Here is a 24,365-nt window from a genome sequence, read left to right on the forward strand (position 1 = left end):
AGCCATAGAGGCATATTTCTAAGATAAAAACCCTCTGAGGTGAAGCCCAGCAAGTGTTTCCATAGACGCCTAAAAATAAATGTAAATACAAGAAACATGAACAAGATGACAATATGACTCCAAATAAGACTTCAATATTAGAATATGAAGATTTGATTTCCTGAAAAGGAAATCCAAAGAATGATCATAAGATTACTCAAAAACGGAGAGTAAATACAAGAGTTAAAGAGATCCACAAATAACATAGATGAGAAATTCTACTGAGAGATAGAGATATTGAAGAGAAATCAAACTAAAATATGAGATATGAAGAATTCAATATGTCAAATGGAAGGTCTTAATGACAGATGTGGTGGGGCAGAACAAAGAATATCTGATCTAGGACACTAGAAGACTAATCTTTGGAAATATTTCAATCAGACAAAAAAAGAAGAAGAGGAAGAAGAAAAAATTAGAAAAATTCAAATAGTGTTTTGAGATTTATAGAATACTATCAAAAGACCAGAAGTGCATGTTTTAAGAATTCCTGAAGGTATGGAAATACAGAATGGATTAGAAGACCTATTCAGTGAAATAACAGCAGCAAATTTCCCCAATTTGGAAAAAGATATGGACATCCAAGTACAGGAAGCACACAGAACTCCTAATAGACATGATCAGGAACGATCTTTACCACGTCACATTATAGTCAAACTTTCAAAAGTAAAAGATAAAGAAAAGATTGTAAAACGTGCCCAAGAGAAATGCCAGATTACCTTCAAAATATTTCCAATTAGACTGACAGATGATTTCTCATCAGAAACCCTATAGGCTAGGAGAGAATAAACACAGTCCAAGTCCTAAAAGAAAGAAAAACTTCAACTCAGAATACTGTACCCAGTGAAGCTCTCATTTATAAATGAAGGAGAAATGAAGATCTTCCAAAACAATCAGAAATTGAAAGAATTTGTCATCATTCATTCAGCTGTATAAATGATACTTAAGCATGTGCTACAAACAGAAACAGAAAGATAGTCAGCATCATGAAAGAATGTGAAAGCAGAAAATCTCCCAGTAAAAGTACAAAGGAAATTCGAAACAAACAATAGGAATATTTTAGAAAAATGGCAGGACCAAGTCATTACTTATCAATAGTAAGTATTAATATATTAAAATAATATCTTAATAATAAAAAGAAGGTAAATGGCTTAAGTTCTCAAACGAAAACATACAGACTGGCTGAATGTATTAAAAACAAGACCCATATATTTGCTGCCTATAAAAAACAGACCTCACCAACAAAGATGCACAAAGACTGAAAGTGAAAGTATAGAAAAAGATATTCTATGATAATGAAAATAAAAAGTGAGTAGGAGTAGCTATCCTAATATCAGACAAAACTGTTAAAAGAGACAAAGAAGGGCATTATGTAATGATTAAGGAATCAATTCAACAGGAAGAAGTGACTATAATAAACACATATGCATCCAATGCTACGGTACCTGACTACTTAAAACAAATGTTAATGGATCAAAATGGAGACATAGACCCCAATATAATAACAATAATTGGGGACTTCAACACCCCACTTTCATAAATGAACAGATCAGCTATACAAAAAATCAACAAAGAAATAACAGAGCTAATCGACAGTATTGACCAAATGGACTTAATTAATATCTACAGAACATTTAATCCCACAGCTGCAGAATATGCATTCTTTTCATCAGTTCATGGAACTTTCTCCAGGATAGACCATATACTAGGCCATAAAACAAGTCTCAACAAATACAGAAAAACTGAAATAGTAACATGTATCTTCTCTGACCACAATAGAATGAAGCTGGAAATTACCAACTTAAGAAACGAGAAAATATGCAAACATATGGATACTGAACAACATGCTCCTGAATGAACAATGGCTCATAGAAGAAATCAAAAAGGAAATAAAAAATTCCTAGAAACGAATGAAGATGACAGCATAACATATCAAAACTTAGGGGATACAGCAAAAGCAGTGTTAAGAGGAAAGTTTAGAGCAATTAGTGCCTACATCAAGAAATTGGAAAGGCATGAAATAAATGATCTATCAATGCATCTCAAGGACCTAGAAAAACAAACAAACCAAACCAAAAATTAGTAAGAAGAAATAAATAATACAAATTAGAGAAGAAATAAACAAAACCAAAACCAAATAAAGAAACAAAAGATCAGTGAAATGAATAGTAGCTGCTTTATTTTTCTTTAAATAAACAAAATGTATACACCATTGGCCCAACTAACAAAAAAAAAAAAAAAAAGAAGGGGTAAGTTCCAAATTAATATAATCAAAGATGAAAAAGGAGATGTTACAATGGATACCACAAATATAAAAAGAATCATCAGCAATTACTACAAATAGCTACATGCCAACAAATTTAAAATTGTAGACGAAATGGATACATTTCTATAGTCATATAATTTACCAAAATTGAGTCATGAGACATAGAAAACCTAAGTAGACAAATAACTAAGATGAAGTTGAATCAGTAATAAAGACCCTCACAACAAAGAAGAGCCAATGACCAATGGCTTCACTGCTGAATTCTACCAAACTTTCAAAGAAGAACCAATTTTAATTCTCCTCAAACTATTCAAAACAATTAAAAGGGAGGTAAGTCTTCCAAATTTCTTCTGTGAGGACAGCATCACCTTAATTCCAAAACCAGAAGAAGATACAACAAAGTGAACTATAGATCAATATCCCTGATGAACACAGATGCAAAAATCCTCAATGAAATACTAGCTGATCGAATTCAACAACACATCAAAAAAATCATTCACCTGGACTGAGTGAGAATTATCCCCAGTATGTAGGGTTGGTTCAACATACACAAATTTATAAATGTGATACATCACATCAGCAAAGTAAAGAATAAAAATCACAAGATTATCTCAACAGGTACAGAGAAAGCATTTGATAAAATACAACACAACACTCCTTCATGGTAAAAACCTTAAGGAATTGGGTATAGAAGGAACACACCTCCACACAATCAAGGCAATAATATGATAGCATCATATTGAAGGGTGGAAAGCTAAGGCATTTGCACTGAATATCTACAACCAGACAAGGGTGTCCATTCTTACTATTAAATGTAGTTTTGGAAATGTTAGCCAGAGAAAGGAGGGAAGGAAGGAAGGAAGGAAGCAAGCAAGCAATAGAGGGAGGGAGAGAGGGAGGGGAGGAGGGAGGGAGAGAGGGAGGTAAGGAGGGAGGGAGGGAGGGAGGGAAGGGAGAGGGAGAAAGAAAGAGGGGAAGAGAGAGAGAAAGTGAGAAAGAGAAAGAGAGGAAGAAAGGAAGGAAGGGAGTAAGGGAGGGAGGAAAGAAGGAAGGAAGGAATCAAAGGGATACAAATGGGAAAGGAGGAGGTCAAATTATCTCTGTTTGCAGATGATATGATCATATTCATAGGGAAACCAAAAGACTCCACTAAGAGATTACTGGAAGTTAGAGTTTGGCAAATTTTCAGGATATAAAATCAACACACAATAATCAACAACATTTGTACATACAAACAATGCCATGGCTGAGAAAGAATTTGTAAGATTGTCCCCATTCACAGTAGCTACAAAAATATTTAAGTAACTTGGGATAAATTTAACCAAGGATGGGAATGATTTCTACAATGAAAATTATAAAACATTAAGAAATAGAAGAAGATACAAAAGAGTGGAAAAATCTCCCATGTTCATGGACTGGAAGAATTTATATCATCAAAATGTCCATACTACCTAAAACAATTTACAGATTCAATGTAATCTGAATCAAAATATCAAAGACATTCTTTTCAGATCTGGAAAAAAATGACCGTAAAATTCATATGGAGTCACAAGAGACCTCGAATAGCTAAAGTACTACTAAACAATAAAAATGAATCTGGAGGCATCACAATATAAAATTTCAAGACATATTACAGGACAGTTATAATCAAAACAGCCTGGTACTGGCAGAATACAAGACGTGGTCCAATGGAACAAAGTAGACACCCCAGAAATTAATATATACATCTACAACTAATCTTTGACAAATGAACTAAAATCACCCCCTGGAAAGACAATTTCTTCAACACATAGTGTTGGGAAACTTGGACCTCTACATGTGGAAATATGAAACAAGACCCATACCTTACACCTTTTATAAAAATCAACTCACAATGGATCAGGGATCTAAACTAAGAACTGAAACCATCAAATTACTAGAGGAAAACATAGGGGGAACACTGCAAGACATTGGCATAGGCAAAGACTTCTGGGAAATGACCCCAGAAGCACAGGCAATAAAGGCAAATATAGACAAATGGGATTGCATCAAGCCAAGGAGCTTCTGTACAGCAAAGGAAACACTCAACAAAGTGAAGAGGCAACTAACATAATGGGAGAAAACACTTGCAAACTATACATCTGATAAAGGATTAATATCTAGGATACACAAGAAGCTCAAGAAACTCAACAACAACAAAATAAACAATCCAGTTAAGAAATGGGCTAAAGATACAGACATTTTTCAAAGGACAAAATACAAATGGCCAACAGACACATGAAAGAATGCTCAAGATCACTAGCCATATAAACCACAATGAGGTATAATTTCACCCAAGTTAGAATGGCTATCATCTAAATTTTTAAAAATGACAAATGCTGGAGAAGATGTGGAGAAAAAGGTACCCTAAATGCACTAAGATGGGAATGTAAACTTGTACAACATTATGGAAGACAGCTTAGAGACTCCTCAGAAATCTGAAAATAAATCTATCATATGACACTGGCGGAAATGAAATCAGTATATGAGTTATCTGCACTCCCATTTCATAGCAGTTCAACTCACAATCGCTAAGATATGGAATCAACTCAAACGTCCATCAACTGATGACTGGATAAAGAAAGTGTGGTATATACTACTTAGCTGTAAAAAAGAATGAAAGTCTGTCTTTTGCAACAAAACAGATGCAATTGGAGACCATTATGCTTAGTGAAATAAGCTAGTCCCAAAAAAGACAAAAATCATATGTTTTCCCTGATTTGTGGTAACTAGTTTACAGAGTAAAAAAAGATCTAATGTATATAAGTGAAACTGACATTTTGAAGTTTGATTATTGTTTATAGCCCTTGCCTATATTCTTGAGGAACAGTGGTTTCATTACTTACTACTTGTTGAATTCTTTATTTAGTGGTGGGTTAAGCTTTGTGATTATAAAGAAAATTCAAACTATATCATTGTAAAAATTAAAGGAAGGAGAAGGGAGGGTAGAATCAAAGGAGGGAGTGACAGAAGGGTGGAAAGTATCACTATGTGTTTAAATCTGTGTATATGAAATACATGAAATCTGTTCCCCTTATATAAAAAATTAAATAGGAAAGAAAAAAAGAAATACTAGCATTAATTTTTTAAAAGATTTATCTATTTATATGAAAGGCAGATTACAGAGAGGCAGAGAGAGAGAGGGAGAAAGAGAGAGAGAGAGAGAGAGAGAGAGAGAAAGAGAGAGGTCTTCTATCCACTGGTTCACTCCCCAAATGGCCCCAATGTCTGGAGCTGAGCTGATTTGAAGTCAGGAGCCAGGAGCTTCTTCTGGGTCTCCCATGCAGGTGCAGGGGCCCAAGGACTTGAGCCATCTTCTACTGCTTTCCCAGGCCACAGTAGAGAACTGGATTGGAAGTGGAGCAGCTGGGACTCGAACCAGCGCCCATATGGGATGCCGGCACTGCAGGTGGTGGCCTTACCTGCTATGCCATAGTGCTGGCCCCAGCATTAATTCTGATTTTTCAAGACTGTCTATTCATTTTCACTTGACTTATTAAGTACCTATCCATGATTCTCTTAGAGTACAAATATTATATGAAAGCATTCTACGTGAGAGATGTTTTTGTAAATGCTAAGAATGTAAGTACTAGATGAGAGAAAATAGAACTATTCAATGAAGGCCTTACTGTCATAAAGTCTAGAATCCTGTTTTGTCTCCAGTGCTACCCTAAAAGTGTGTGTGTGTGTGTGTGTGGGGGGTCCTCATTCTCCTTATCTGTAAAATGAGAATGTTTGCATAGACTGGGTCCTTTCCTATGTTACTTGATTTTTTTTCTAGACAGATTTGTTTATGTATTTGAAAGTCAGAGTCAGAGAGAGGGAGAGACAGAGAGATATTCCATCAGCTGGTGTACTTCCCAGATTTCCATATCAGCCAGGGCTGAGCCAAGAGCACCATCTAGGTCTCCCATGTGGGTTCACGGTCCTAAGCACTTGGGCCATCTTCTGCTGTGTTTCCCAGGCAATCAGCAGGCAGCTGAATTGGAAGTGGAGAACCCAGGACTTGAAATGGTGCCCATAGGGATGCTGGCATCACAGGCAGTGGCTTCATCAGCTACGCCACAAGGCCAGCCACAGTCCTCTCCTTCTTTAACATTCACTGATTTGAGCATTTGATGCTAGTTGGGACCCAGTTCAAATATAAAGGTGTCATTTTTAGGTTGACCCAGATATCTACTTAAAAAAAAACACTACACTGCCATATCCCTAGTTACAACTAAACAGTTCAGGAAGCACAGAGGCCTTTTTGGGAGTACTTTAACAGATGACTACAGTTCGGGAGTTCAGACGTCTGTGCCTCTTAGCAGCTGTTAACCCTCTTTCCCACTACAACTCCAAGCCCATCAGGTCCAAAAGGCCCTAGCAGCTTCCTGAGCCCGAAGGTAAGCAGAGCTCTTAGTAGGCAAAAGAAAATCCAAAGTGCTCCAATTTCAGGTTGGGGGTGCTCACCTGGAAAAGTCCATGCAAATAATCCAAAATCTGAAAAAATTCAAAATCTGCAATACTTCTGGCCTCAAGCATTTTGGATAAAATATGCTCAATCTGTATCAGCAATCTAAGAAGCCAACAACTGGAGGGTAAAAAATAAGCACACTATTCTAGATGGCTCCTAGTGAAATAGAACTGTGGGGGAATAGATAATTTAATAGCAAAAACTAACATAATACTAATGGATATTCACTTCTAACACTAAAGGATGGTCTTGGACCAAAAAATTGGTTTCAAATTAAAAAATTTTGTAGGTGAAGGGGAGTATAGTTCCTGTTAAAAATTCACTTAGTAGCCTAGAAGATCAAATGGTAGATTTCTTTTCAAGGATTGTACAAGAATATGAAAAGGTGGAAGTCATGTAGGAAATACTAAGAATATTGGAAGAGAAGGAAACTCAGATATTACCAATAGGAACACATAAAAGAAAGAAAGGAATTGATGGAAGGGAAACAGAAAAATTTCATTGTTTTTAAAAGGGTTGGGTTTGGAGATTAAAATGTTTATTGACTTCTAGACAAGACTGATGAAAAACATAAACCTAAGCATAGTCTGGAAAACTTTTGTTAATTTCAAGGATAAAGAGAAAATCTTACAAACTGCCGGACAGAAATATTGGGTTACTATCAAAGGAAAAATAGTATTGGTTTCAGACTTCTTACCTACAATACTCAAAACTAGAAAACAGTTATTAAACACCAATAAATCTTAGAAAGAAAAAGAATAGAGACCTCAAGATGAGAGAAGATAGGAGAGAGGAAACAGTTACATTACAATGTAACCCCCTTCCCCAACATACCCATTTATAAAAATAGCCAGCCATGTCCTAATGGATAACGATCAGATAAACTAAGGAACTATATTTGTGTACTAAATAAAGATTCCTGCTGTTGTAGAGATATATTACAAAAGAAAATTTAGTAATAGGGTAGAATTAAAAGCACTATGTCAACATTATCTAAAAGGTGAAGGAGTGGGAGGAGATGGGGAAAGTAAAAGTACCCTGGGGGCTGGCACTGTGACGTAGTGGGTAAAGCCGCTGCCTGCAGTGCTGGCATCCCATATTGGAGCTGGTTCAAGTCCCGGCTGCTCCACTTCCAATCAGGCTCTCTGCTATGGCCTGGGAAAGCAGTAGACGATGGCCAAGTGCCCCTGTGTGGGAGATCTGGAGGAGGTTCCTGTCTTCTGGCTTCAGATTGGTGCAGCTCTGGCCATTGCAGCCAGTTGGGGAGTGAATCAGAGGATGGATGACCTCTCTCTCTCTCTGCCTCTCCTGTTCTGTGTAACTCTGACTTTCAAATAAATTAGTAAATCTTTTTTTAAAAAAAGTATTCTGAAGGTCTCATCTTATTGGTGTAGGGGATACAAAGGAGAAATGGGAACGCCTTGTAGGAGGGACGCACTTAACACCTTCTTACATAGTAGTGGAGTAATGTATATTTGAATTGAGGTATCAGAAATTGGAAGGGAAGCAGAAGGGAAGGGGAAGATATAGTGTGCTTTCTAAAATAATAAAGGGGTAAAAGGAACAAACAGAACTTGAATCAAACCAATAGGAGGAAAGGAAAAGGAAGAAATGACAAAGTTGTGTAGGTAGTAAACAAAAAGTAGGATGGAGGTTAAAAACATGAAAGGAAACATGTTTAGAACACTTTCTGGTAAAGCAAAAATATATTTTTTTGGCCAAGATTAAAGTACTTTAAGGCAGATGCAAGATTTAGTTGTTGTTGCTGTTTTTTAAAGATTTATTTATTTGCAAGGCAGAGTTAATAGAGAGATCTTCCATTTTCTGGTTTACTACCCAAATGACCGCAATGGCTGGAGCTCCTGATGCCAGGAGCCAGGAGCTTCTTCTGGATCTCCCACATTGGGGCAGGCCCAAGCACTAGGGCCATTTTCCGCTGCTTTCCCAGGCACATTAGCAGGGAGCTGGATCATAAGTAGCTGGGACTCAAACCAGTGCCCATATGGGACATGGCCTCATTGGCAGTGGCTTTACCCACTATACCACACTACCAGCCCCTGGTGTTGTTTTTATTTTTTTAAAGATTTTACTTATTTATTTGAGAGGTAGAGTTACAATAAGTGAGAGGGAGCGACAGAGAAAAAGGTCTTCCATCTGTTGGTTCACTCCCCAAATGGTTGCAACGGCTGGAGCTGTGCCTATCTGAAGCCAGGAGCCAGGTGCTTCCTTTGGTTTCCCATGTGGGTGCAGGGGCCCACGGACTTGGGCCATCTTCTACTCTTTCCCAGGCCACAGCAGAGAGCTGGATTGTAAGAGGAACAGCCAGGACTAGAACCGGTGCCCAAATGGGATGCCTGCGCCGCAGGCGGAGGATTAACCTACTGTGCCACAGCACTGGCCCCCGAGGTGTTGTTTTTAACAGGTTTATTTATTTATTTGAAAGGCAGAGTTATAGACAGAGAGATCTTCTATCTGTTGGATCACTCCTCAGATGGCCACAGTGGCCAGGACCAGACCACAGCCAAGAGTTGGTAGCTTCATCTGCATCTCCTATGTGGGTGCAAAGTCCCATCTTCTACTGCTTTGCTAGGCACTGATCAGGGAGCTGGATCAGAAGTGGGGCAGCCAGGACTGGAACCAATGCCCATATGGGATGCTGGCATCTTAAGGTGGCTTAACTTGTTTCGCCATAACATGGCCCCTCGTTTTTTGTTGTTGTTTTTTTAATGTTATTTATAACAGATGTACTTAAAGAGGTGAAAGACTTAAAATCACAGGTAGTACAAAAAGTCGCCAGGAAACTGTAAATAAGCAAAAAAGGAGTGGCAATATTAATATCAAAATGGGATTTAAAGTTAAAGCATTATAAAGAATAAAGTGAGAGAAACAACTGTGGCAACAGGCAAATCTGTGAAGAGGACACAGCAATATGCAGCTGTCACATGAGACGGGGTGTCCTATTTCACCAGGCGCTGTGATTCTCCTGCTAGAGCTACACTGGAGGCACTTGGTAAATGAGCTGAATGACTCAAATCAGACTTCAAATCAGTCTCTCCACAGTAGCTTTGGATATGAACAGTGTTTAGTTAATGTTAACTAGAATGAAATTATCAGCAAATAATATTGTCTAGAGATTCAAAAAAAGACACTATTTAACATTTATATAATCTTTACAGAGTAGACTGAAATTTTGTTTTTGCAAGATCAAAAAAAAAGGAAGAATGAAGGGGGGTTGAGAGAGGGAGAAAAGGAGGGAGGAAATACAGTTATCTTCTCATAATGTACTCAGGAAATACATGAAATCTGTTCTCTTTATGTTTATAAAAATTTAAAGGTTATATAATCACAAATAGTATTTTCTTTGAGAAGGGACCATGTTGAGACATGATTGTGTATCCAAATATCTCCAAGGCTATCATGCAGAAGAAGGAGCCAATTTATTTGGTGGTGTCTCAGAGGGCAGAATTTGGGCTAGTGGACAGAAATAACAGGGAGAAAGGTTTTGGCTTAGTATAATGGAAAAACATCCTTGTTGTAATAGCCATCTAATAATAGGATGTGCTGCCTTAGAGAGCAATAAGATTTTTCTTACTACAAGAATTCAAACAAAAACCTGATGGGGATGGAGAATTGTAAATGAGGTCTTTTGAAGGTTTTTGTCCCCACCTAGTAACCCAATGCCAATCTGTTGTTAAGGTGTTTTTTTTTTTTTTTCTTTGAAATTGTACTTAAAAAGCCTACTGCCACCAGTCCCTTTGGGTTTTTTCCTCTCTTGAAAGTCCCCCTCCACTCTGCTCTGGCGGGAGGTCCTTGATTCTAATAAATACTTTTAAATATAAGGCACAAGCCGGTGCCGCGGCTCAATAGGCTAATCCTCTGCCTTGCGGCGCCGGCACACCGGGTTCTAGTCCCGGTCGGGGCACTGGATTCTGTCCCGGTTGCCCCTCTTCCAGGCCAGCTCTCTGCTGTGGCCAGGGAGTGCAGTGGAGGATGGCCCAAGTGCTTGGGCTCTGCACCCGCATGGGAGACCAGGAGAAGCACCTGGCTCCTGCCTTCGGATCAGCGTGGTGCGCCGGCTGCAGCGGCCACTGGAGGGTGAACCAATGGCAAAGGAAGACCTTTCTCTCTGTTTCTCTCTCTCACTGTCCACTCTGCCTGTCAAAATAAATAAATAAATAAATAAATAAATAAAATAAGGCCCAAGTACTTGGCAATATCATCCACTGCTTTCCCAGGTGCATTAGCAGGGAGCTGGATCAGAAGTTGAGCAAATGGGACTAGAACCAGCACCCATATGAGATTTCAGTATTGCTAGGCAGTGGCTTAACCTGGCAAAACACGGGCCCAAAGTTCCTTTTAATTCTAAGATTTTGTGATCCTATGGAAATAAATACAATGACTATTTTCTCAGAGACTGAAGCACAAAGGAAGAAAACCGAGTTGAGCATTTAAATATGATGCTCATCTTGAAAGTCACACTCAAATAAAAAAGCATACCTCAAATAAATCTGTCAGGGAAGGAGTGTGGTTTTCTGTTCTCTTTGAACAGAAAAGGGTGTGTATCCCATAAGAGAAAAAGGCAGTTTATAAAAATGCAAAGATGAGAAGAACCAAATTCAGATGTAAATTTTCCTACTTTAAGAACATTAGGGCCAGCGTTGTGGCACATAGCAGGTAGGACTACTGCCTGCAGTGCTGGCATCCCATATAGGTACCGGTTCAAGTCCCAGCTGCTCCACTTCCGATCCAGCTCTCTGCTGTGGCCTGGGAAAGCAGTGGAAGATGGCCTAAGTCCTTGGGCCCCTGCACCCATGTAGGAGACTCCAAGGAAGCTCCTGGCTCCTGGCTCTGGATTGGTGCAGCTCCGGCCATTGCAGCCTATTGGGGAGTGAACCAGTGGATGGAAGAACTCTCTCTGCCTCTCCTTCTCTCTCTGTGAAACTCTAACTTTCAAATAAACAAATAAAAAAATTTTTTTTTAAAAAAAGAACATTAGGTAAGCACTAAGAAGTTAGGGTTTATTTGGCTCAGAACGTACAAGTTTTAAGGCACTGGCTTTGTCTGAATAATCACTGTGCTGTTAAATCTATCTTGATAATTTCTGCTAAATGCGCCAATTTTATAAGAACCCAATTTGCTATTTCTTCTGTTCTTCTGCTTCAGGCTTTAATGTGAAGAGGCAGCTCCACAAATTGGCAGCAGCAAGGGCAAGCGATTCAAATCCAAAACACTAATCTATGACAGAGCCAAGCAAGCTCAACACGACTTGAGTGGGGCAGCTGCTTTGATGGCCACTTTCCAGAGGGGAGAATCCTTTTTCAATTGTGGGGATTTCTCAGCCCTTCAATCCTTGAAAGGCTAGAAGGCACAAGTCAGCAGTTTAGAAACTATGTTACTGAGCTGTCTTAAAACTTACATAATAAGATGTAAACACTCAATAGTTAAAATCAGTTTAGGAATGATATAAATGTACTTACTGCTGAGTTCGTTAAAAAAAAATAAATAAAGCAAGTGGATTCCATGTATCTGGATCATAATTATTGCCTGGTATGTTCAAGGGCTAAATACATAAGACTGAGGAAGCAGATTTCCCTTTTTTGAAATTAAAGCCTTCTAAGTGGGGGTGTGGGGGAGCTGTGTTATCACAGGTTACAGCAGGTTGCCACTTGTGATGACTACATCCCATATCGGAATACCTGGTAAGTCCCAGCTCCTTGGCATCCAGTTCAGCTTTCTGCTTTTTTTTTTTTTTAAGATTATTTATTTATTCATTTATTTATTCAAAAGTCAGGGTTATACAGAGAGAAGAGAGGCAGAGAGAGAGAAAGGTCTTCCATCCGATAGTTCACTCCCCATTTGGCTGCAACGGCTGGAGCTGCGCCAATCCAAAGCCAGGAGCCAGGAGCTTCTTCCAGGTCTCCCACATGGGTGCAGGGGCCCAAGGACCTGGACAATCTTCCACTGCTTTCAAAGGCCATAGCAGAGAGCTGGATCGGAAGAGAAGCAGCCGGGGCTAGAACAGGCGCCTATATGGGATGCTGGCGCTTCAGGCCAGGGTGTTAACCTGCTGCGCCACAGTGCCGGCCCCTTAGCTTTCTGCTAAAGTGTACCTTGGCAGGCTCAAGTACTTAGGTCCTTGCTACCCATGTGGGAGGATCTGGTTGAAGTTCCAGGCTTCTGGTTTCAGCCTGGCCCAGTCCTGGTTGTTGCAGGCCTTTGAGAAATGAACTAGTGGATGGAAGACCTTCCTCTATCATGTCATTTTGCCTTTCAAATACATAAAAATAAATAAACTTAAAGTTGCCTAAATTCATTCAGATTTTCCTCCCTCCTTTCCTTTACCAATATTCTTTTCTTCAGAAATATAAATGAATCACTCCAGCAACAAAGTTTTACACAGTGTATTATCTGGGGGATGTGTCTCAGTTATTAATGTAATTCATTCATTTATTAATGCGGCTCATGCAATGAAGTATGTCAGTACCATACTTCTTGGCCTGCTGCTATGGCTGAGGATTTTGGACTTACTTGGAAGGGACTCTGTACAATTCTTTTTTTTTTTATTTTTTGACAGGCAGAGTGGACAGTGAGAGAGAGAAAGGTCTTCTTTTTCCGTTGGTTCACCCCGCAATGGCTGCTGCGGCCGGTGCACCGCGCTGATCTGAAGCCAGGAGCCAGGTGCTTTCTCCTGGTCTCCCATGCGGGTGCAGGGCCCAAGCACTTGGGCCATCCTCCACTGCACTCCCAGGCCACAGCAGAGAGCTGGCCTGGAAGAGGAGCAACCAGGACAGAATCCAGCGCCCCGACTGGGACTAGAACCTGCTGTGCGGAGGATTAGCCAATTGAGCCGTGGCGCTGGAGTACAATTTTTCTCAGCAGTTACACAGTGTAAGTTTCCAGTTTCCATGAAAAGAGAAGATGGTATAGGAAAAGTGCTGTCTAATTCAGGAGATATAACCCCTAATTAAAATGCTGTGGACATGGTGGTTACCAAGACACACCTTGGCCCAGTCTTCATGGAGCTTATTACTTTCTGGTAGGAAAGCAAACAATACTGGCCCAACATGAACAAATCCTCTTTTTCACCCTGTTTATTAAGCCATACAAGATAGCAATTTCTCAAAGATATTTTTATAGGAAACTGAGAAAAAAGGGGGAAAAATCAGAGAGGCACATGTGAATATGCACCCAAATGATCAATATCTTAATTAAGTTCTGGCCACAACTATCTTGGCTGAGACGTAGCACTCTGTACTTATTTATGTATCCAAACGTTCTCATTTGTCTTAGACTCTTCCAATAGCAGCTCATGCTGCCTTGGAGGACAGAAAGAGGCTAACAGGTTATTGAGCCAGCCATGGGAAAAACTAGGACATCTACTATTCCATATTCAAGGTAAAAATGGGATAGTATCTTAAAGTATATAAAATCATAAAATTTTGTGCCAATTTGGAATATCTAAGTTTCATTAGTTTCATATTTGGGTAGGGGACATACAATTTGGGAGTCATGAGCATAAGGATTAGGACAGAAAATCAAGAGTGAATTACAGGGAAACCTATATTTAGGGAATGAGCATAGAATGAAGTATTATTAATGGCAATACAGGATTGCAAATGGAGGATGAAGATGTAAAAATAGTGTGTTAATAGAGAGGAATATAAAATTGTGGTAAAGAGGCCCAACAGCTGTGTTTTACAGGCATTTTGTGTTTATATATAAATACCATATTTTGACAGAATATTGTAATCTACATAAAGATAAATCAGTTCTGATTCTGTTTTGTTAATATAATAGCCTTTGCAATTTCTCTTGATTTAATCTGTTTCTTTTAAATTCTACTTCCAAATCTGAGGTTATGCTCTAGAGCTTTCTAAAATATTTTTATTACTAAGCTATAATTCCTTAAGGGAAGGATCAATATTTGTTTAACTTTTTATCTTCAGTAACTTTGGCTTAAAATTCAGACGATGCATGATTGAATTTATTACTTCCTTGATACTTCCTGTGATCCATGGACCAGCAAGCACTTTGATATCATTTGGGAGCATTGTTATAAATGCAAAATTATGGTGGTGGCACTGTGGTGTAGTGGGTTGAGCTGCTGCCTGCAGTGCCAGCATCCCATATGGGCACCAGTTAGAGTCCCTTCTAGATCCCTTTAAATGCCTGGGAAAGCAGCAGAGAATGGCCCAAGTGCTGAGGCTCCTACACCCACATAGGAAACCCAGAAGATCCTGGCTCCTGGCTTCAGCCTGGCGCAGCCCCAGCCTTTGCAGCCATTTGAGGAGTGAACTAGCAGAGCATGGAAGACCTCTTTCTGCCTGTCCCTTCTTCTCTCTGTAACTCTGCCTTTCAAAAAAACAAAACAAAACAAAACAAAACAGAAATGCAAAATCAGCTCATCCCAGATTTGCTGATTCACACCCAGCATTTTCAGTAAGATCTTCAGGTGATTTGCATAGGAGCACAATAAGTACCTACTGGGACTACATAATGAATAACCAAATTGTATTGGTCTTATTTCTAGTCTCTATCCATCATCAGTCCAGGTGGTGTTGTCATCAGCTAATGCTCCCAGGAGCTCCGAAGTCTTTACTGGAACTCATTTCTATGTCAGGACCCTAAAGCTTCCAAAGCATCCGATGTTTCCCAAAGTGTTTTTCTCAGCCACGATCCAGGAAGAGATACGAATGCCAACCATCCTGAATTGGTCCAGACCCTAGCACAAAAGCAATTTCTATAGGAGATGTGTCAAAAAATGTCCAAAGATCACCCTTTGCTTCATTTTAATGCTAAGATCTTCACCTCAGGAGGACCTTAAGCCTCAATGTTTGTAAAGACAGTTTCTGAACTTGTGCCTGTGTGAGTTTGTATCCACCCTTACATGTCATGATAAGAATTTCCCTCCTTGCATATTTATTTTCCCCTAAAAGAAAAGATACCCATTTCTCCTTGCTCTGGGACCTATCTCTTTGGAAACATCTTATTCCTTGTAAGTCTCCTGATTTGCTGCAAAAGAAAATTAATTGTTTGCTTGACAATGACAACTTCTGGTGAATGTGTTTTTAAAAATTATTTATTTGAAAGGCAAGAGGGACAGAATACTTCTCAAATATGGTTGTTAATTCTCAGATATTTGAAGCACACCTCCCATAATCATCACTGTACTATTAAATTATCCCCTTTTAAGTAAAAGCTACAATAAGCAAAGGCAACTTTAGCCCAACTCAATCCAAATCAGAGTTACAAAGTCTTACTCTTCTGCATTACATTGATTGTCAAATGGTAGGCCTTAAGGATAATGGCTGAGAAGAATCATAAAGCATTTAAGAACTCAACTCTAACCTTTTTTAAATGGTGAGAATAGAACTGCCACTCCCTCCCCTTATCTGTCATAGCTGAGGAAGGGTTCTGTGTCTGCTGACATTCTTGAACTATTGCTCTCTGTTTTAAACACAGGTTAGTGTTTCTCCCTTGGCTCTGCTTGTTTCCCTGGAGAGATGCACAGAGAGGCTTCTGTATAAAAATTTTTACTTTCATTAGCAAATGACCATATAGGAAAAAGAATGAAGAGGGCGACAGCCCTCAGAGCACACCACAGGCTGTAGATTGTGTGTACCTTGCTTCTTTTGCTAAGCTCTCAGCACAGATTTCCATTAGAACATTTATAAATTCTTTCCTCCTACATTCCGCCTCTGCATTCTAAACCATTCACTCTGGGCCTCTTGCATTCTAAGACTGACAAAGCCTAGATCTGCATCATTAGATTTTCAAAAAATTGTTCTTAATTTACTGTAAGGCATCATTATCAAAGTGAAAAGAGTATATATAAATAGCATAGAGGTTTGCAGTTAGAATTGTTACACTTACAGTTTAGTTGTTCTTTATGTTGTTTTCAAGGCATGTTTTAGTGTTAACTGTAATGTCAGCATTATTAAGAAGTGTTTATCACAAAACAACAGTGTGGATCTCAAGACAATTAAATATTAGTATCAATAAATGAAACTTCCAATGGTGTTTCAGTTTTTATAATAACAGTATGGCAGGCCGGCGCCGTGGCTCAACAGGCTAATCCTCCGCCTTGTGGCGCCGGCACACCGGGTTCTAGTCCCGGTCGGGGCACCGATCCTGTCCCGGTTGCCCCTCTTCCAGGCCAGCTCTCTGCTGTGGCCAGGGAGTGCAGTGGAGGATGGCCCAAGTGTTTGGGCTCTGCACCCCATGGGAGACCAGGATAAGCACCTGGCTCCTGCCATCGGATCAGCGCGGTGCGCCGGCCGCAGCGCGCTACCGCGGCGGCCATTAGAGGGTGAACCAACGGCAAAGGAAGACCTTTCTCTCTGTCTCTCTCTCTCTCACTGTCTAATTCTGCCTGTCAAAAAAAAAAAAAAAAATAACAGTATGGCAGTGTATGAGGGGCCTTCAGAAAGTACAAGGAAAAAAGGTTTATGGAAAAAAGTTCATGCATATGCAAAACTATGCATGTGTTTAAAACATTTTTGTATCAAAACAAAAATCTTTTAATTTCATTTTTCTACAAACTTTTTGAAGTTCCTTCATACAGTATTTTTGTTAGGTCACTTTTTTGTTTAAATAAAAAAGTACAACATAAGGAAGGTGAATGGATAGAATTATGGCCCAGAACAGTTTAGGGTAGGGAAGGCATTTGGTGCAGCAGTTAAAACGCTGTTTTGGATGCCCACATCTCATATTGAAATGTCTGGATTTATTTAAGTCCCAGCTCTACTTCCTTTCCTGCTAATCAGACCCTGGGAGGCAGGAGGTAGTAGCTCTAGTACTTGTGTCCCTGATACCTATGTCAGACACTTGGATTCAATTCTGGCCTCCTAGCTTTGGTCTGTCCAAGCCCTGGCTGTTACAGGCCTTTTGGGAGTGAACTAGTAAAAGGAAGACCTCTCTAGCTCCTTGTCTTTCATAAAAATTAAAAAAAAAAAAAAAAAGAACAGTTGTAATGGCTTAAAAAGCTCATTACCTTATAATACTTTTTAGAGCTCATTACTACTCTTGGATGTAGAACATGAGGCATTGCTGGGTAGGAAACAATCCTAAAGAATCTGGAAAGGTGCTGGCGCTGTGGTGTGGCAGGTAAAGCTGCCGTCTTCAGCGCCGGCATCCCATATGGGCACTGGTTCCAGTCCCAGTTACTCCACTTCCGATCCAACTCTTTGCTATGGCCGGGGAAAGCAGTAGAAGATGGCCCAAGTCCTTGGGCACCTGCACCCACGTGGGAGACCCAAAAGAAGCTCCTGGCTCCTGGATTCAGATTAGTGCAGCTCCTGCCATTGCAGCCATCTGGAGAGCGAGCCAATGGAAGGAAGACCTCTTTCTCTCTCTGTGTAACTCTGACTTTCAAATAAATAAATAAATCTTAAAAAAAAAAAAAAGATCTGGTGAGTTTGTTCCCTGGAATGTAAGGCCTGCTCTCCTTATCTCTGCCTTTTTTTTTTTTTTTTTTTAGATTTATTTATTTATTTAAAGGTCAGAGTTACACAGAGAGAGGAGAGGGAGGGAGGGAGGCAGGGAAGGAGAGAGAGAGAGAGAGAGGGAGGTCTTCCATCTGTTGGTTCACTCCCCAGTTGGCCGAAACGGCTGGAGCTGCACTGATCTGAAGCCAGGAGTCAGGAGCTTCTTCCGGGTCTCCCATGTGGGTGCAGCGGCCCAAGGACTTGGGCCATCTTCCACTGCTTTCCCAGGCCACAGCAGAGAGCTGGATTGGAAGAGGAACAGCCAGGACTAGAACTGGCGCCCATATGGGATGCCAGCGCATCAGGCCAGGGCTTTAACCTGCTGCGCCACAGTGCCGGCCCCATAATATGTTTTTTTTTTTTTTTTTTTTTTTTTTTTTGACAGGCAGAATTAGACAGTGAGAGAGAGAGAGACAGAGAGAAAGGTCTTCCTTTTGCCGTTGGTTCACCCTCCAATGGCCGCCGCGGTAGGCGCACTGTGGCTGGTGCACTGCACTGATCTGAAGGCAGGAGCCAGGTGCTTCTCCTGGTCTCCCATGGGGTGCAGGGCCCAAGGACTTGGGCCATCCTCCACTGCACTCCCGGGCCACAGCAGAGAGCTGGCCTGGAAGAGGGGCAACCGGGATAGAATCCGGCGCCCCGACTGGGACTAGAACCCGGTGTGCCGGCGCCGCAGGCAGAGTATTAGCCTGTTGAGCCACGGCGCCGGCCATAATATGCTCTTAAAGATGGCAGTTACAAGGGCCGGCACTGTGGCATAGCAGGTAAAGGCATCACCTACAGTGCTGGCGTCCCATATGCATGCTAGTTTGAGTCCCGGCTGCTCCACTTCTAATCCAGCTCTCTGCTATGGCCTGGGAAAACGGTAGAAGATGGCCCAAGTGCTTAGGCCCCTATACCCACATGGGAGACTCAGAAGAAGCTCCTGGCTCCTGCCTTCAGATCAGCCCAGCTCCAGCCGTTGTGGCCATTTAGGCAGTGAGTCAGTGGATGGAAGACTTCTCTCAGCCTCTGACTCTCTGTAACTATGCTTTTCAAATAAATGAATAAATCTTTTTTTTTTTTTTTAAAGATGGCAGTTTCATTCAATGTACCTCCCTTAGTTCTTTCAACTGGGTGAAGAGGGATTACTAGGGTTATATAAGGATAAAATATCATTATAAAAGTCCTAGAAAACAATTGTACTTAAACTTCAAAGAATTAGGCAGTGCTAATTTTGACAATCTCTCTTACTCTTGTCATCTATGTTTTTCTTGTATTTCTTGAAACAGTAAAAGTGTGAATAGAAGTAACACCATCACCATTACTTCCTATGGGATAAAACCAATACTATCAAAATGATCTCTGTGGACTCACACGTTTAGGAGAGGAAAATATATTTCTCCTGTTGTAATAGACACTCCAGGAAAGTGTCAATCCCTAAAGAATATATAGACTTCTGTAATTTTTTAGCTTTTGAAGAATGAAATCAGTAAAAATTATAGCATTAATTTCTCTTTGGCAGCAATCCCACCTAGTTAGTACTCTAAAAATTCACATTTGTACAATAAAATCTTTTCAAAATAAAATCTAATACTTACTTGTCTCCCACAATTCCCAAGTTGATCGTGGGATAACCATGTTCCTGAATTGTTGCTAGAAGGGTTGAACGATTGCTGTCTCGAATCTTTCCTGGTAAGAGGTCATCTTCGGGATTTAGCAACTACAAGGCCAAAAACCAGAAGTTATTTTCTTAGGATAATGTTGCCTAATGTGGATGGGAAAAGAAATACACATCTACTAGCATTTCTAGCACCTACAATGGTATCAGGCACATTTAGGTTATATGCTCAAAGGATCTTTGAATGAATACTGAAAGCATAGGAAAGATGAGAACATGTTCCTGTGGTCTCCAGAAAACGGTGAGTGAATAACAGGCCAAATATCATACACATTTGGCTACAAAATAGTAACAGTGCCCTGGAGATACTGGGCCTTCTCCATAATTGGTAACTGAGCCAAACTAACTAAAACAATTACCTTTTCCTCCCAATATTATTTTCCAATTTGTCTTTCACTGAGAACAACTGAGGCAGACATTGTGTGACATGCTATTCTCAGGCTCGAAGGGAACAATGGCTTATTTTTTTCTTTCAAGGTTTCAGATCTCTGTTCTCAAGTGGAATTAACAGTACCAAAGAAGTTAAACTTCTCTGAAGGAGAGACATTTTTTGTCTTTAATACTAACAAACAAGTAATACTTAGCTATGTATATCCACAGTTCCATTACTCTGAATTGAACTGATCTTCAGAGATTATTATACGATTCTTACTATAATTATGGCCATGAAGAAAATTAGGGGATGATCAATATTAGGATGTTCCAATGTGGAAGTTAGAGAAGGAAGAGCTTTGGATTAAGGCAGGGTTCAAATTCAAGTTCCAAAACTCTTGGTCTTAATTTTTTCTAAGATACAATAATATTAACTACTTGGTAAAGTAGTTGTTAGGATTGAGATAATGAACACAATTTATGCAGATTGGGAATATAGTAAAAATGATTCTTTTCCTTTCTTCATGATTTTTCTGTTGAAGGAACATCTGCTTTCCTTCCAGTTGCTCTTACACTGTTACTCTTAGGTGCTAGTGTGGGTGGAATTAGTTTATCCTGTAAACACAAACTATCAGATTATAAGTACTAAATATTAGTGGGTCCTTAACATCCAAAGACACATAGTTGCATCTTACAACTTTAATTAAATATCAATTATAAGATACAGTTGATTCAGAAATATAAAAGAAAATACTTCTTTGAAGTGAGAAAATCTAAAATCTTATTTTAGGAAGTTGAAGGAAAGCCTGCACATGCCAGAACCTTACGCTGTTAATATGGCCAATACTTGGGGCTTCATATAACTGCTCTTCCAAACAATAACTGCAAGCCCCTTTAATTTTCTGATTTGTTATTGATACTACATGGCCAGATTGGCTTTACATTAAAAAAGTCATAGTTTTGCAACCAGCTGTCCCCTTAAAAAGACTGGAGAAAAACTCTGACCACTATTAGTCAGTTCATCTGGAAGGCCTCCTTTCAAATACTGCAGTAACTGAACTTAGAAGCCATGTGACACTGCAACTCACTTTCATCCTTAGTCATTGGCAGTGCTTGGAAAATTGCTATTATAATGCTAATACAGATAATTTTCTGATCTTGATTAACACAGTTATTGAAGTACTTATAATTTTATAGAGGCCAAGGCTTACAGATCTTAAACTCTATAATCACACAAGTTGTTTCAGAAAGAAAAGTATAGTGTATAGTTACGTAATGTTTTTTCACAGCAGGGTACTGACCACCAAGTAAATAAAATTCCCCTGTTATTAGGGTGTTTTCTTTGCCATTTATATCTCTCTGCTATTCTGCTGCAAACAGTTCCAGAAATAACAGAACAATTAGATATCACTGATGAACCTATTATTTGTCTGTAAAACTGACATAAAGAAATAATAGCTAGTTAAATGAGGGTGTGGGATTTACAGTGTATGTTCAAAAAGACATGTAACACTAAATGGAAGATTATAAGGCTGAATATACTAGATTAAATTTAATTTTTCTTGTTATAAGTGAATACTATTTTCTGTTATCTTATACTTCAAGTAATTAGAGAACAATGCCTGAACCTTATTTGAGTTAAAATAAAAAAAAAAAAGAAAATACAAAATGAGACAAAATCTAACTCACCATCTCCATACTTTGTTACTTTCCTACCTACCACATACTCAGTTTCAATTCCTATTTTCTTTACATCAGTGACATCACCATCTTGCCACCTTCCAAACATTTGACTTTTGATTTTTACCTCTTCTTTTGCAGCCCACTCATCCCAAAGGCCTCAATTATTCACTGTATTCTAATCCATTGCCTTCTTCACCTTATATTTTTGTCACACTGTTACTACCTGGTTCCCCATTCCTACATTAATAGCTAAAGCCCTTAAATCTAGGCATTCTTTATTTCTTGAATTTTTCAAATAGCCTCTTAATAGTCTGCCTTGCCTAAAGCTCTTAAGAAATAAGAAACATAAACTTGGGGCTGGCACTGCTGCGTAGTGGGCTATGCCTCCTCCTGTGGTGCCAGCATCTCATATGGGTGCTGGTTTGAGTCCTGGCTGCTCCTTTCCCAATCCAGCTCTCTGCTATGGCCTGAAAAAGCAGTGGAAGATGGCCCAAGTACTTGGGTCCCTGAACCCATGTGGGACATCCGGATGAAGCTCCAGCAAGCTCCTGGGTTTGGATAGGCCCAGCTCTGGCCATTGTGGCTATTTGGGGAGTGAACCAGTGGATGGAAGACCTTTTTCTCTCTCTCTGTAACTCTGCCCCTCAAATAAATAAATAAAATCTTAAAAAAAAGAACCATAAACTTGCAAAATTGTACTATTATTACTTTTGTAACAGACAATCTTTACCAAACTATGATATGTAACTTGGCCTATCTCAAGTAAAAAAAAATTAAAATTATTTGAAAGTCAGAATTAATGATAAAGAGAGAGAAGAAGAGACAGAGAGAGATCTTCTATCCGCTTGTTAACTCCTCAAATGGCCTCAACAGCCAGGGCTGGACCAGGCTGAAGCCAGGAGCCAGGAGCTTCATCTGGGTCTCCCACATGGGTACAGGGGACCAAGCACCTTGGTCATCTTCCGCTGCGTATCCAGGTCATTGCAGGGAGCTGGATCAGAAATACAACAGACAGAACTCAAACTGGCACCCATATGGGATGCCAGTGCTACAGACGATGGCTTAATCCACTGTGTTCTAGCATAGGCCCAAAGTCAAATTGTTTTAACATAAGCTTATTCAGACCTATATACTCCAAGATAAGACATGGACAACTGATTTAACAGTAACTCAACATGAACACAGTACTCCAAAGATAAAGCTGATTTTTCCCAGGGACAAACTTATTTTACAAATTCTGATGGGTCCTGTTTACTTTTACCTTAAAACCACCCCATAAGCAACCACCATATTCAAAATCCTTTGAGTATCCTTCTGTAACTTCGTCTGTTTGAGACCCTGCTGAGATCCTCTGTTGAAGGGTAACAGAATATGCCAATCCCCCAAATACCACTTTGCTATAATTATTATATTAACTTATGTTAAATCAGTTACTTGTAGTTCTTTCTTTCTAAAAAAATTTCTATTTATTTGGGAAGGGGAAAGAGAAAAGGATGGAAGGAGAGGGAAAGGGAGGGAAGGGGGAGGGAGAGAGAGAGCGAGCGAGCTTATCTGTTGGTTTACTTCCTAAATGCCCACAACAGCCAAAGGAACTCAATCCAGATTTTCTACCTGGGTGGTGGGAACCCAATAACCTGAGCTAACACCACTGTCTCCCAACATCTGTATTAGCAGGAAGCTAGAGTCAGAAGCTGGAACTGGGTACGGAACTAAGATATTCAGATTTGGGACAGAGGTGTCTTAACTGGTAGGCTGAACACCTGCTGTTAGATTATTTTTTTAAAATTTTTTTCCTTTTTTTTTTATAAAGTTTTTTTTTTTTTTTGACAGGCAGAGTGGACAGTGAGAGAGAGAGAGACAGAGAGAAAGGTCTTCCTTTGCCGTTGGTTCACCCTACAATGGCCGCCGTGGTAGGCACGCTGCGGCTGGCGCACTGCGCTGATCCGATGGGAGGATCCAGGTGCTTCTCCTGGTCTCCCATGGGGTGCAGGGCCCAAGCACTTGGGCCATCCTCCACTGCACTCCCGGGCCACAGCAGAGAGCTGGCCTGGAAGAGGGGCAACCGCGACAGAATCTGGTGCCCCGACTGGGACTAGAGCCCTGTGTGCTGGCGCCGCAAGGCGGAGGATTAGCCTATTGAGCCGCGGCACTGGCCCTAGATTATTTTTTAAACTAGTGAAACTGAGAAGAAACAGGTACAAGAAAAGCTCTCTGTCTTCCCCCTGTTTGCTTAAAAGCAGAACATAAGTTTACAGACATGTCCCATCCTCCTATCAGGAAGGACAAAACTTGACACCTTACCAGCCTGAAGATGGTACCAGAGGAATCTACAGACTTTACTAATTAGGCATGTTATCTATTATTCAGTTCCCATATAGTTGCCTTTCC

At 40.0% G+C, this 24,365-nt stretch overlaps 1 protein-coding gene across 2 annotated transcripts in view; it reads right to left on the reverse strand.

Moving 5' to 3' along the window:
- GPHN (gephyrin) overlaps nucleotides 1–24,365 on the reverse strand; it is a 539,761-nt gene that overhangs the window by 39,122 nt on the left and 476,274 nt on the right. For both annotated transcript variants that reach the window (XM_062181321.1, XM_062181322.1), the window contains one exon: nucleotides 19,843–19,964. In XM_062181321.1, the coding sequence (XP_062037305.1) occupies nucleotides 19,843–19,964 (122 nt within the window). The remainder of the gene's footprint in view (nucleotides 1–19,842; nucleotides 19,965–24,365) is intronic.

Source organism: Lepus europaeus, chromosome 22 (assembly GCF_033115175.1).
Source record: "Lepus europaeus isolate LE1 chromosome 22, mLepTim1.pri, whole genome shotgun sequence".
NCBI classification, from domain to species: domain Eukaryota; kingdom Metazoa; phylum Chordata; class Mammalia; order Lagomorpha; family Leporidae; genus Lepus; species Lepus europaeus.